Consider the following 12,920-nt stretch of genomic DNA (forward strand, 5'->3'; position numbering starts at 1 on the left):
GGCTGGATGTCATGTTTGAGCCTCGTGCCAACTATTTTGGACCCTTAGGGGCTTTTTACTACTATTCCTCACTGTTTTGACTTATTATATGTACTCAGTCATGCTGTATTTTACTGATTTCATAACTCAGCCGTATTTACTCTGTTTTGATACTTTAAATGCTATTTTGGGCTGAGTTTCCTGTTTTACTGTTGCCCGAGTGGCTTGAGTGGTTTCTGACTGAGTGAGGTTGAGGGCCTGTGTTGTGAAGATATTATGGGATCGGGCTGCATGCCGCAGAAAGTTGTTACTGAGGCCGAAGGCCTGATTGATTTATGCCACAAGGTGGCTTGTTGTTATGTGAGGCCCATGGCCTGATTGATTTATGCCACGAGGTGGCTTGTTGTTATGTGAGGCCGGGGGCCTGATTGATTATACCACGAGATGGCTTGTTATAGTGCTTGGGCTGTAGGAGCCCCTCCGGAGTCTGTACACTCTCAGTGAGCGTGGGTACCCAGTGTGAGTGATGTGAAGTAGCCCGAGGGGCTATTGTTGATTCTTGTTTTTGCCCAAGGGGCGGTTCTTGATTCATGTTATGCCCGAGGGGCTAATTGCGAATGATTGTGAGGTAGCCCGAGGGGCTGGTTCTGTTGATATTATGCCCGATGGGCGATTTATGTTACATATTTTTGCCGGAAGGGCTATTTACGTTTCTATCATTTTTACTCACTATTTTATCACTCGTTTTAAACTATTGAAAGATGTTTTCTTTTTAATAAGAAAAGGTTTTACTGAAACTGAGCTTGATTTACGAGGAAATTGATTTTGTATTGTTTTGGAGACATACTGTACTCACTGTGGCATTATGATGTGGATTATGTATTTTCTTACTGCTCAGTATTTATTTACTTTTATTACTTACTGAATTGGCGTACTTATATTACTCCCTGCACCTTGTGTGCAGATTCAGTTATTTCTGAACCCGGTAGCGGGTGTTGATTTCTCAGTGGTAGATTCATCGAAGTTAGCAAGGTAGCTGCCTGACGTTCGCAGCCCTGCTCTTCTCCCTCTTATCTTCCTTAGATTGTTTTTAGTATAATTTCAGACTCTTTATTGTATTCAGACCTTAGTAGATGCTCATGACTTGTGACACCCCGATGTCGGGCTAATGTATTTATTCCGCACTAGTTATTTAGACTTATGTTTTGAGATTTCTTATTAATTAATGGCTTAAAAATGACTTTTATAGAATAATGGTTTGATTTAGGAATTATGTTGGCTGGCCTAGTTTCACGATAAGCGTCATCACGATAGGGTCGGTTTTGGTATCGTGATAGTAAAAATGTTAGTATATTATTGAGAATCAAAATATTATACAAGTATATGAGGAAGCACAATCAAAGCTAAATCCTAAACAAGAACAAGCTTTCAAGACTATACTATAAAGAGTCAACACTATTATAACAGGATTATTCTTTGTAGATGCCTCCGACAGAATCAAAATAATATTTCTATGTCATGTATTATTCGTAAATATCATATCAAGAGACATGACACTATTAGCAATAATAGCAAGTGATATACTAACAACGATTTTATTGCGAGGCCACCCACTTTAGATTTTATAAACCTTTTCAAACAACTTAAATAACCATCACAAATATATCAAAGAAGAGCAATGGTGCTAAATTTATAAGGAAAACAAAATTGATAATATGGAATGAAGCACTTATGGCTAAGTGTCAAACGATCGAAATAATTGCCCGTAGTTCTAGATATATATATTTGATATTAATGAACCGTTTGATGGAAAATTAATGGTTTGGGATGTGATTTATGTCAAGAACTACCTGTAGTTCCAAAATCTATAAAAGCAGAGACTGTAAAAGCTAGCTTGCTAAAGTTATACTTCTGGCCTCAAATGAAAAAGATTCAACTGACAAGAAATATAAAGTAAGAAGAGATCCAGTATTCAGTGTTTTCTTGCTTCATGTCAGAAACAAAGAAGAGCATCTATTAAAAGATGATTTGGCTCTTCCTGAACACTTGGTTATCAATACCAATGGTAATAGTTGTGCATTTAATAAGAGAAATATTTCTACCATTAGATTAAAGCGTAATTTGTGCAAATCGCATGATAGAATTAAAAAGATAACTTAACTAGCAGAAATGAATATGTTGATCAACTAAATAAAAGGTTGATTGCAGAATTTTATAGTAAAAACAAAATATTATTCTGTTTTTGACTCAGCAGAAAATGATACCAATAATTACTACAAAAAAAAAATACTTAAATACTTTAATACCAAATGACCTTCTACCATACATGTTTGTTGTCAAGTTTATTATTTCTTACGTATGTTAGTGTCATCGTTTATATAATAGACTCAGTTAAAATTGATCTTCTATTGCATATAAGTTGATTTTGAATAAAAATATGCCCGTCATACTATTTTTAAACTTAGATACTCTGAATAGTTTAATAGCACACAAATGGTATATAGAAGTTTTGACAATAACGTCATACATGCAAAAATTATGATACTGGTCAATGTGCTTCTAGATATATTCTTATCCTTAAATTCAACTTCATTTCCGAAACTAAGGAATATCCTTTTGAATTTGTATGAAAATAATTTTTAGTACGTTTATGTTTTGCAAATATAATAAATAATGCACAAGGAAGAACATCCTAAATATTGGACTATATTTACCGCAATATATTTTCTTGCACGAACAACTGTATGTTGCACTTTAAAAAAGATATCAAGTCAACAACAAGAGTTCTGGTTAAGGCAGAGCAACCAAAACATTAGGAGGAAACATACACAAAAAAATATTGTCCACAAAGAAGTGTTCGTTAAGATACCATCACATTAAATACTTTTAAACTATAATAAATAATTATCCAACAACATGACAAAATCGATCATTTGTGTAAGTTTTGATGATGTCTTTTTATTTTTAATTCATGTATTATGTTAACGTAATAATATTTTTCGGCATTTAGACGATTGTTGTATTATTATACATAAAATTTCTCTCATTAATTACATTTTATTGTTCCTTCATATAAATAAATGTTTAAATCATCACGTACCATTATTAACGTGCAACACATGTTTATAGATGCTAGTATATAATATATTGACACATTTAAATATATTTGATTTTTTCCGTTTATTTTTATAAAGTGGAAAATGGAGTGTATATAAAGAAGATAAATTCTCTTATCCTTTTCTTGTCTAAAATGACAAATTATGACGACATGGAGAGAGACTTGGGGCAACAACCCTGCTACTTGTACTCATAAATATTGAACCAGGAGAGGAAACAGAAACGAATAAATTTATGAAAACCTTTTTCTCCTGAAACAAAACTCTAGCTCTTGAATCCAATATCAATGATCTCAATTAGCTAGCATATGAGTATGTGGCAAGAATGAAGAAATTGGAAGATATCAATCGTTCTTCTTCTTCAACGACCAAGTATTCAAGAATGGCTTACAACAATGAAAACAGGAGCATCAGGTAAAATTAAAATTTTCTCAAGTATTCTAGGCATGTGGCTCTTCGTAATTTCTATTCATGTTCCACATAAATATGACATACTATAATAGTAGTCTTTTCATTTGCTTCCCCCAAATGTTCTCGCACGAAACGAATCCGAATATAGATAGTTCAAGTATATGAATTTTATTTAAGATGAGTACTGTAATGATATATGGCTTTTAATGTATTAAAAGAGAACTACTACTATTTCTTTTTTTTTTTTTTGGTTTCACATTCGAAAGTGCTTCTTATAAGAATTTATATTCAACACTCGAATTCGAAATATCTGATTAAACATAAAAAGATTTCTATCAATCATACCATAATGCTTGATGATATATTAATCAGTATTAATTAGAAGCATATTCACATTTTTATACAAAACATTATAAAAGTATTGTTTAAAGGTTAAAAATTCTTTTAACTTTACCTGAGCATTTTGATTTATTAACTTTTTACTATGAGTCTTCCCAGTTTTACCATAATAGTAATATTTGATATAACAGATTAGGAACTAAAATCTTTTGGAAAGACATTTATCTGTCTTTGATGGGCGGAAAGAAAACTCTTACTGTGTAATGTATCTTTTATTTCGAACCAACATTTGAAAATATAAGGATTCTTTTAGTTTAAATCACTATCACAAAATCGTTATCTCATATCAATTCTGCACCTTGCACAATTACAATATAATAGGTCAAACAATTTGATATCTAACCAAACACGAAAAATAATCTAGATATAATTTTGCAAAGAAAACATTTTGTTATGATACACTTTTATCGGATTCCTTTTTTCCTTTTGAAATCTACTTGATCACCCATTTGCAAAGAAGTTAGAAGAGGCTAAAATAGTTGTTGCATTCAATGCATGATTATTTCGTCTTAGTTATATTTCGTTTATAAAATTTACCCCTTTTTTATTCAACAAAAATATACTTACACACACTATTAAATTAATTAATGAATACAAAATATATACTGTATGTAAGTTCTCATAATTCAATCATAAAAGATTAAAAGTAATAAGTACTCACACTTTAATTTAAAATATTATAGTTAAATAAATTGATTTTGATTTAAAGGATGAATGAATCTGTGACACTTGTCACGTTACAAGCGAGTTCGAAAGAAAAAGTTAACTCCTATTAGTGAACAAGCTAGTAGTCGTACCCGTGTAATGCACAGTCAATATTAAAAAAAACTATTAGTTAAATTTAATTGTAACCGGGCTTGTTTGAACATTATAGATCGTATTACTTTAATAAGTTTCAATTGTCATCTTATTTGTCAATACGATATTCTCAATAATAAAATCTCTATTAAATTAAAGGGACTTATATAGTTATCGAATAACTTTTTTGTTTATATTTTTTTTATATTATATTATCCAATGTTTAGTATTATTACATTGTTAATCGAAATTTTTATTAGCATATTATTTTGTTTAATATTTTGTCGTATTTTTTTTTATGTATATAGGCTATCATTTTAGGAAGAAACTACTTCCAAATTTAAATTGAATCTTTTTATTTTTTTAGTTTAAAATATTTAAAAACTCTAACTTGAAACAACTCTCCAATTTGAATTGGCAATTTTTTTTTTTTTTTATTTTATAGATATTTAAATTCAAAAACGATAACTAATAAATAATTTCTAACTAAATAACTAATTATGTCATGTGGCTTTTTTCTATACTGCCTTCGAATTTTATAGATATTTAAATTAAAAATAATAACCAATAAATAATTCTAATTAAATAATTAATTATTAACTAATTATGCCATGTAACTTTTTTTGTCTGCCACTTGACTCAATGTGAGTTTTTTTTTGGTTTTTAATAATACACAGAAGATAGAAGATAGGTGAGTCATGTGGAAGAAGAAGAAGACACGTCGCATAGAAAAGGTCCAAAATAGAGAAAGTGACATAAGAAAAAGTTAGAAAAAGCCATTGGATTTAGAGAGAAAGAAGGACGTGCACAAACTGTGTGCCATTTTCCCGTGCAAAACGTACGTATTCAATTGAAGTGAGCGGTTTTCTCGTCCACTGTTACCTCAAAACACTATTCTGACGGTGTGTAGTAATCAACTTTCCCCACTCTCTTCTTCACTCTCTCTACTCTAATATATATATATCCGCAATCACATAGGAGAATAATATAGTCAGTTCATTAAAATTACTACTCTTGAACAAAAGAATAAGTTACTGTAGCAGACAGATAAAAAGATACCAACAACAATGTCAAGCAATGCTGCTGGTCAGGTCATTCGTTGCAAAGGTACTTCCTTTGATCTCAGTTTTTTTTCCCTTGTCCAATTAGGGGAGGATTTTTTGATCAGGTCATTTTGTTGCAAATTAATGAGGTTTTCTGTTAGTATCTTTTGACAAACAAATTGATCTGGTTTTGCCTCTTTTTTCTGATTTCTTTTCGGAACTTTTTTTTTGGGCCTAATTATGGGTAGTATTTATTTTTATTTTTGTATAATGATTTCTGATGTATCACGGATTCTGATTAGATGTGTAATTTAGACGAAGTTGTTAAAGTTTGCTTAGTTATTTGTTAGTACCATTCCACACTCTTTTGTACATTCTTATAAATGAGTTGTTTAGTATTAGTATAGTAAAGTCTTTCGGTTGTCACTAGTCACTGAATATAGATTGTTTTTGTTCATGAAAAATAAATGTATTTTCTTGAGTAATCTAAGTGCTTTTGAGCTAGGAAGCCAAACTGTGTCATTCTTTTCAGAACAGAGGTATTTGATAAAGTAGTTTTGTCATGCGTGTTCATGGATAACTCAGAGCTGTTGTATTTGCATGGTCTGTTTGGATCATTTGTTCTCCTGTGTGTGATTATGAGTGTGTTTTGACAAGTGGTTTCCTTTTCTGAATCAAATGTTAATTGTAAAAAGTTTCCGTTTAATTTCCTTTTCGGCATCCATAGTTGAGCAAATCTTGATAAAATTAAGTTCTTTTTTATGTACGTTTGATTGATTTGTCCGCGGACGAGTGATAATTGTGTTGTCAATGTGAATGTATAATGCAGCTGCGGTTGCATGGGAAGCGGGGAAGCCATTGGTGATTGAAGAAGTGGAGGTGGCACCACCACAGGAAGGTGAAGTTCGCCTCAAGATTCTTTTCACCTCCTTGTGCCATACTGATGTTTACTTCTGGGAAGCTAAGGTACTTTCTTAAAGCTTCTACTTTTGCTTGCCGCTATACATTTTATGACTTCATTGTTTGGTGATGGCATAATCTCAACTAATTTGTGTTTTACATGGTAATATGTGTATTTGCGCTGGGAAATGGTAATCAAAGCTATTCCAGCTCCTGCACACCGCACTTAGTCATTGAATTAAGAGGTATTTCAGTTGGGCTGGCTACGAGTCGTTTCTCCTAGCTTTCCAATGATTTTTGCACGGGCCTATAAGAACATGTCACCAAATTATTGGTAGTCGATAACCAATTCCCCATTGTTATTACGGGGACCTTTTCACAGTGCCAGTGCTAGTATTTGAATTGTGGAATACTGCAATTGGTCCTTTTCACAGTGGCATTGTTAGTTTGTGAATTGTAAGGATTTGTGGAATGCTGCAGTCATAAGTGTACTTTTGCATTTGATTTTTAATATAGTGTTAGAAGAAAATCATGCGACGATCTGGTTTCTATAGGGTGAGAGCCTAACCACCACGATAATTTACATAACTGTGTAAACTTTGGATTCTCAATTTTAATTTTCTTTATTGACCATGGTTATTGGGTGCTAGAAGCGCAAATGAATCTATTCAATATATGGAAAAGTGTGGTTGAATGATTACATTAACCAGACACCCTATTGGAATGTACAATGCTATACTTATGGTTAACCATGTGATACCAAAAGAATTGTTTTAATGAGGTTTTCTTCAAACCTTTAGTTGTCTTCTCTGTTTTAAATTGTTTCATGTGTGCTTTTAATTCTCTATGCTGCTAATACTCGTTTTTGCAATGATGGTCATTCCTGTAATGGAATTTTATAGTGTTCCTTTTTGAAATGTTTCACCTTATCCCTTTTGTCCATCTAATTGGTGTACTTAATGATTTGAAATCTCCTCTTTTGTTGCAGGGGCAAACACCACTATTTCCTCGTATTTTCGGACATGAAGCTGGAGGGTATGACATTTTATATTAGTCAAATTTTCTTAAATTATTTTCAAACTTAATCAGTATATTCTAAAATACATTTCCATTTGTGTGGCTATAGAATTGTGGAGAGTGTAGGTGAAGGTGTTACAGATCTCCAACCAGGAGACCATGTTCTTCCTGTGTTCACTGGTGAATGCCAGCAGTGTCGACACTGTAAATCAGAGGAAAGCAACATGTGTGACCTCCTTAGAATAAACACAGACAGGGGAGTTATGATCCATGATGGTCAGACAAGATTCTCCAAAGATGGCAAGCCAATATATCACTTTGTTGGAACTTCCACCTTTAGTGAATACACCGTTGTCCATTCTGGATGCGTCGCCAAGATTGATCCACAGGCACCACTTGACAAAGTTTGTGTTCTGAGTTGTGGGATATCAACAGGTTGGATTTGAACTGTAGCCAATTACTCATTTGTTAAATGAAAGAGTAGTTATAATTGGATATCTGATGGAGTTCATCTACTCTGAAGGACTTGGTGCAACTCTGAATGTTGCCAAACCTACCAAAGGTTCTACTGTAGCTATTTTTGGCTTGGGAGCTGTTGGCCTTGCTGTGAGTACATATTCCACCTATTTTTCTTATGTAGTTTTCGTTGTCATGGCCGTGTGAAATTTGAGAATGTTTTCTTGTCATTTTGACAAAATTATTAGGCTGCTGAAGGAGCTAGGATTGCTGGGGCTTCTAGGATCATTGGCATTGATTTGAATCCCAGCAGGTTCAATGATGGTGAGTGCATTGGTTTTCTATGAACAAGAATGTCCATAGTTATTTCTCATTAAATTTTGGCACTGATTCTATGCTTTCCTTTAAAATTTTCACAGCCAAGAAGTTTGGTGTGACAGAGTTTGTGAATCCAAAAGATTATGATAAGCCTGTCCAGCAGGTTTGTCCTTCACATCTTCACTACTACACATAGCATATCTTTGGGAGTCTGTTAACTCCTTACAACATTACTTTTATTAATGGAGGGATGATTTTCAGGTCATTGCTGAGATGACAGATGGAGGTGTTGACCGAAGTGTCGAGTGTACTGGAAATGTCAACGCCATGATCTCTGCTTTTGAATGTGTTCATGATGTAAACTTAATATCTGAAAATCTTCTTGATCTCTTACGTTCTAACACGGTAGAGACAAATGTAAGTTCAACTTAATGTTACTTGATTACAGGGTTGGGGTGTGGCGGTGCTTGTTGGCGTGCCAAACAAAGACGATGCGTTCAAAACTCATCCAATGAATCTGTTGAATGAGAGGACTCTCAAGGGCACCTTCTTTGGCAACTACAAGCCCAAAACTGACCTTCCATCTGTGGTGGGCAAGTACATGAATAAGGTGGTTCTACACCATAACAATGTAACCTATACACAGACATTTTAAAGAATGTTTACAATATCAATGAAGTTTTACTCGTGTCTTTTTGGCCGTGAGGGCATAGAAGTTAAACTTTATTTCTAGATTTATCAGTCTATGTTTTTAGCTAATTGGTGAGCTGGAAAAAATTTCAGGAGCTAGAGCTGGAGAAATTCATTACCCACCAAGTTCCATTTTCAGAGATCAACAAAGCATTTGAGTATATGCTGAAAGGGGAAGGTCTACGTTGCATGATCACCATGGGACATTGAAATGTTAACTAGGAAGTAAAGACCTAGTATTTATAGTCTCATACTAATAAAACAATATTTTATTAGAGTAATGATGTAAGTAGTGTTTGAAGCCAAAACATATCTGTTGTCAAAGGCTTTAGTTTAATTTCCATATTATGTAATAATTTTACTCTTATGTTTTGAACGGCTTAAGTATGATTTCCATGTTATATTATGCTATTCCGCTGTTACCTTGCTTGTCTTGCAGATTCAGTTTTAAGGGGAAAAAGAAAACTCTGTTCTTTAGTTTTTAAATCACCAAAAAGGAGGTAACTAAATATAATTAGGGATTTGAGGGCGAGCTCCTAGACGGAGCTAGAATTGAATTTGAAGATTGCAGGTTCATTATTCTAAGCATTTTAAGTTACTGGGTTCTAAATTGTTAATTTATAACTAATAAATGAACTTTTCAAGGCAAATATATGAATTGAATCAATTTGGGTCCCAACGTGGTCGAATAGACGTGGGTCACACCCATTGTACATTAGGTGAGCAGGCATTGTAATCCTCTTTTTCATCATCATTTGGGTCCAATTCCAGCAATTTCTCGACAATCTTAACGTAGGCGTTTTCGTCCGCTGCTATTGCTCCGCATATGCTTGCTAATATTAGGTCTCCACCCTCTTTGGCTTGCCTAGCAGTATTGCCGTGCGACACAAATGTTGCTCTATTTATACACAAAGCCTAAGTAGGGATTATTCTCTGTTCCTGGATCCTAAAGTCAATGATATATATATAGACTATGTTAACTTCTTTTGATGAAGGATTTAAGCTACGTACGTACCCATACAATTGTAATGATTTTTTTATGCACGATCAATAGTATAACTTAATTTAACATGTTAATTAATTATAGTTTTTATCAAGTTACAAAATAATACTTATCATAGATTTGTGTACGATAACAGCTTTTATGTTAAATTTTACTTTTCTATAACATTTTTTACCTACAACAATTACATCATCTTTATGACAGTACACTCTTTATATAATTATCTCTCTATGACAGCCATGTAGAGTTTTTAACATTACTAATAATAAGTCTAGAGATTAAGACCAAATATTTTGAAACTGTAATGCACCACTTTTGAAGTTTATGATAATCATAATATTTGTATGGCTATGAAATTCTGAAACTTATAGTGTTATATTAATTATTTTATAATATTTGTGTAAATATAAAAGCTTTTCACTTGGAGTAAACTAAAAAATTTAACTTTACAAAGCCGATGAAATGACAAAATTGCCACGTGAACTGGAGCGCAAGTACTAATGATAATCAAACAATCGGTATCGAAGGCAAAATTTATTATTGACATCAGTTTGAGTAATATGTCAAACCAAATTAGGACACTTACACATTCATTCCATTACCATTTTCAAGTTCCATATCTAGGCATATATAGCTGCCCGTGTGGCTAATGTTGTACATTTTTCACAAATGAACTCTTTTATACACTCACTTCCAGAGGCGGATGTAGTGTATTAACTACGGGTTCAACTGAATCCATAACTTTCGACGCGGAGTAAAAATTTATATGTAAAAATTCATTAAAATTGCAAAAATAATAGATATGAACCCATAACTTTAATTTAAAAATATAATGGGTTCAATGTTAAAAACATTAAAACTGAACTCATAGAATTTAAATCCTGGATCCGCCTCCGCTCACTTCCTTGTTGAAAATCCAGCTAAACTTCACTTGACGCAGCTCCAATTTCTTAGCTCTCTCATCGGCTCTCTCTTGCAACCTTTTTATCTTAGGTGGTAATCCACACACAAAGTCTTGCGTTTCGCCTCATCCTTAATTCCTTCAAGCTTTTCCAATGCCCATCGATCGATCAAAAACTGCAATATATCTGCATAATCATGACTTGTATACACTCCTAACCTTTGAGCCACAGCAGCAAAGTGCTCGAATAGATCTGTATCACACCCATCGTACATTAGGTGGGCAGGCATCGTAATCCTCTTTTTCATCATTTTAGCAATAGCTAGCATGGAGTCATTTGGGTCCAATTCCAGCAATTTCTCAACCATCTTGACGTAGGCGTTTTCGTGCCGCTTTTCGTCCGCTGCTATTGTTCCACATATGCGTGCTAATATTGGGTCGGCACCCTTGGCTAGACGAGCAGTATTGCCATGTGACACGAATGTTGCTCTTTCTTGGAATGATGTGTACACAAACCCTAAGTAGGGGTTGTTCTCTGTTCCTACTGTTGCGGAAGCCAAATGTATAGAGTGTGAATAAGTCACAACTACTATACCAAAAATTATGACAGCCACCAAATAATAAATAAGACAATAAAGCAATAATAAAGGGAACACCAGAATTTACGAGGTTCGGCTAATTTTGCCTACTCCTCGGACACAACCAATATTTTATTCCACTCCAAAAATACAAGTGAAATAATACTAAAGAGAGAAGATACAAATGCCTTAAACAGATGAGAAGGCAAATGAGAGGTGTGTTTCAATCCTAAACATTAGGCCTTCTTTTATAGGGGAAAAATCCCCCCAAACTTAACTCCCAACCAATGTGGGACTTTGGCATTTTGCCAAACTTCAACAAATCTCCACCTTGGCAAAATTCCACATTTTCAATTCTCTCTCAATAACAAATTTTGGTTGTGTCTTCATCTTCAATCTTCAGTGTTCAACAATGTTGATCAAATCCAAACAATGTTGAAACTTGACCGCAGTCACCACCTTTGTCAGCATATCAGCAGGATTCTCTGTAGTATGAATTTTCTTCACCGTGACTCCACCTTCTTCTATGATTTCTCGTACGAAATGATACCGAACATCAATGTGCTTCGTCCTTGCATGATAAACTTGGTTCTTCGCTAATTGAATAGCACTTTGACTATCACAAAAAATTGTGATACCTTTTTGTTCAACACCAAGCTCCTTTAGCAATCCTTGAAGCCAAATTGCCTCTTTCACAGCATCTGTAATAGCCATGTACTCTGCCTCTGTTGTAGACAAAACAATTGTTGACTGCAAAGTAGACTTCCAACTAACTGGTGCCTTTGCAAAAGTAAACACATAACCAGTAGTTGATCTTCGTTTGTCCATATCACCGCAAAATCTGAGTCACAATATCCAACTACAAACTGATTGTCTTCCTGCTCAAAAACTAACCCGACATCTACAGTATTATGAATATACCGTAGAATCCACTTCACAGCTTGCCAATGCTCCTTCCTGGATTGTGCATATATCTGCTAATAACTCCAACAGCTTGTGAAATGTCAGGCCTTGTGCAAACCATTGCATACATCAAGCTACCAACAGCATTTGCGTATGGTACCTTTGACATATACTCTCGTTCAGCTTCATCCATTGGCGACATAGTAGTACTTAGCTTAAAATGGGAAGCAAGTGGAGTACTAACTGGCTTAGTCTTGTCATCTATGCCAAAACGTTGAAGTACTCTCTTCAAATATTCCTTTTGAGATAAACAGAGTTTCTTTGAACGTCTATCTCTAATTATCTCCATGCCAAGAATTTTCTTTGCCTCACCCAAATCCTTCATCTCGAACTCCTTCTTCAGTTGAA

General features: G+C 34.0%; 1 protein-coding gene across 2 annotated transcripts; it reads left to right on the forward strand.

Moving 5' to 3' along the window:
- The first annotated feature begins 3,297 nt into the window (after positions 1 to 3,297).
- LOC107812165 (alcohol dehydrogenase 1) lies at positions 3,298 to 9,549 on the forward strand. Of its 2 annotated transcripts, none has more exons than XM_075232977.1 (11): positions 3,298 to 3,509; positions 5,381 to 5,810; positions 6,576 to 6,712; positions 7,635 to 7,681; positions 7,773 to 8,098; positions 8,187 to 8,269; positions 8,368 to 8,443; positions 8,539 to 8,600; positions 8,699 to 8,794; positions 8,886 to 9,068; positions 9,221 to 9,549. In XM_075232977.1, exons 2-11 carry the CDS (start codon positions 5,771 to 5,773, stop codon positions 9,335 to 9,337), a joined length of 1,167 nt encoding a protein of 388 aa, XP_075089078.1. In that variant the 5' UTR covers positions 3,298 to 3,509; positions 5,381 to 5,770; the 3' UTR covers positions 9,338 to 9,549. The 2 variants fall into 2 exon arrangements, with proteins under 2 accessions (XP_075089078.1, XP_075089079.1); XM_075232978.1 differs by having other exon boundaries at positions 8,886 to 9,047.
- Positions 9,550 to 12,920: the final 3,371 nt, after the last annotated feature.

The sequence above is a fragment of the Nicotiana tabacum genome, chromosome 16 (assembly GCF_000715075.1).
Source record: "Nicotiana tabacum cultivar K326 chromosome 16, ASM71507v2, whole genome shotgun sequence".
Classification (NCBI taxonomy): domain Eukaryota; kingdom Viridiplantae; phylum Streptophyta; class Magnoliopsida; order Solanales; family Solanaceae; genus Nicotiana; species Nicotiana tabacum.

Excerpts from the sequence above, each read along its gene's own strand:
- LOC107812165 (XM_075232977.1), top strand. The coding sequence starts at position 5,771 with ATGTCAAGCAATGCTGCTGGTCAGGTCATTCGTTGCAAAG. Across the intron at positions 8,444-8,538 it reads TCCCAGCAGGTTCAATGATG|CCAAGAAGTTTGGTGTGACA; the intron begins GTGAGTGCATTG and ends AAATTTTCACAG. Across the intron at positions 9,069-9,220 it reads TGGTTCTACACCATAACAAT|GAGCTAGAGCTGGAGAAATT; the intron begins GTAACCTATACA and ends AAAAAATTTCAG.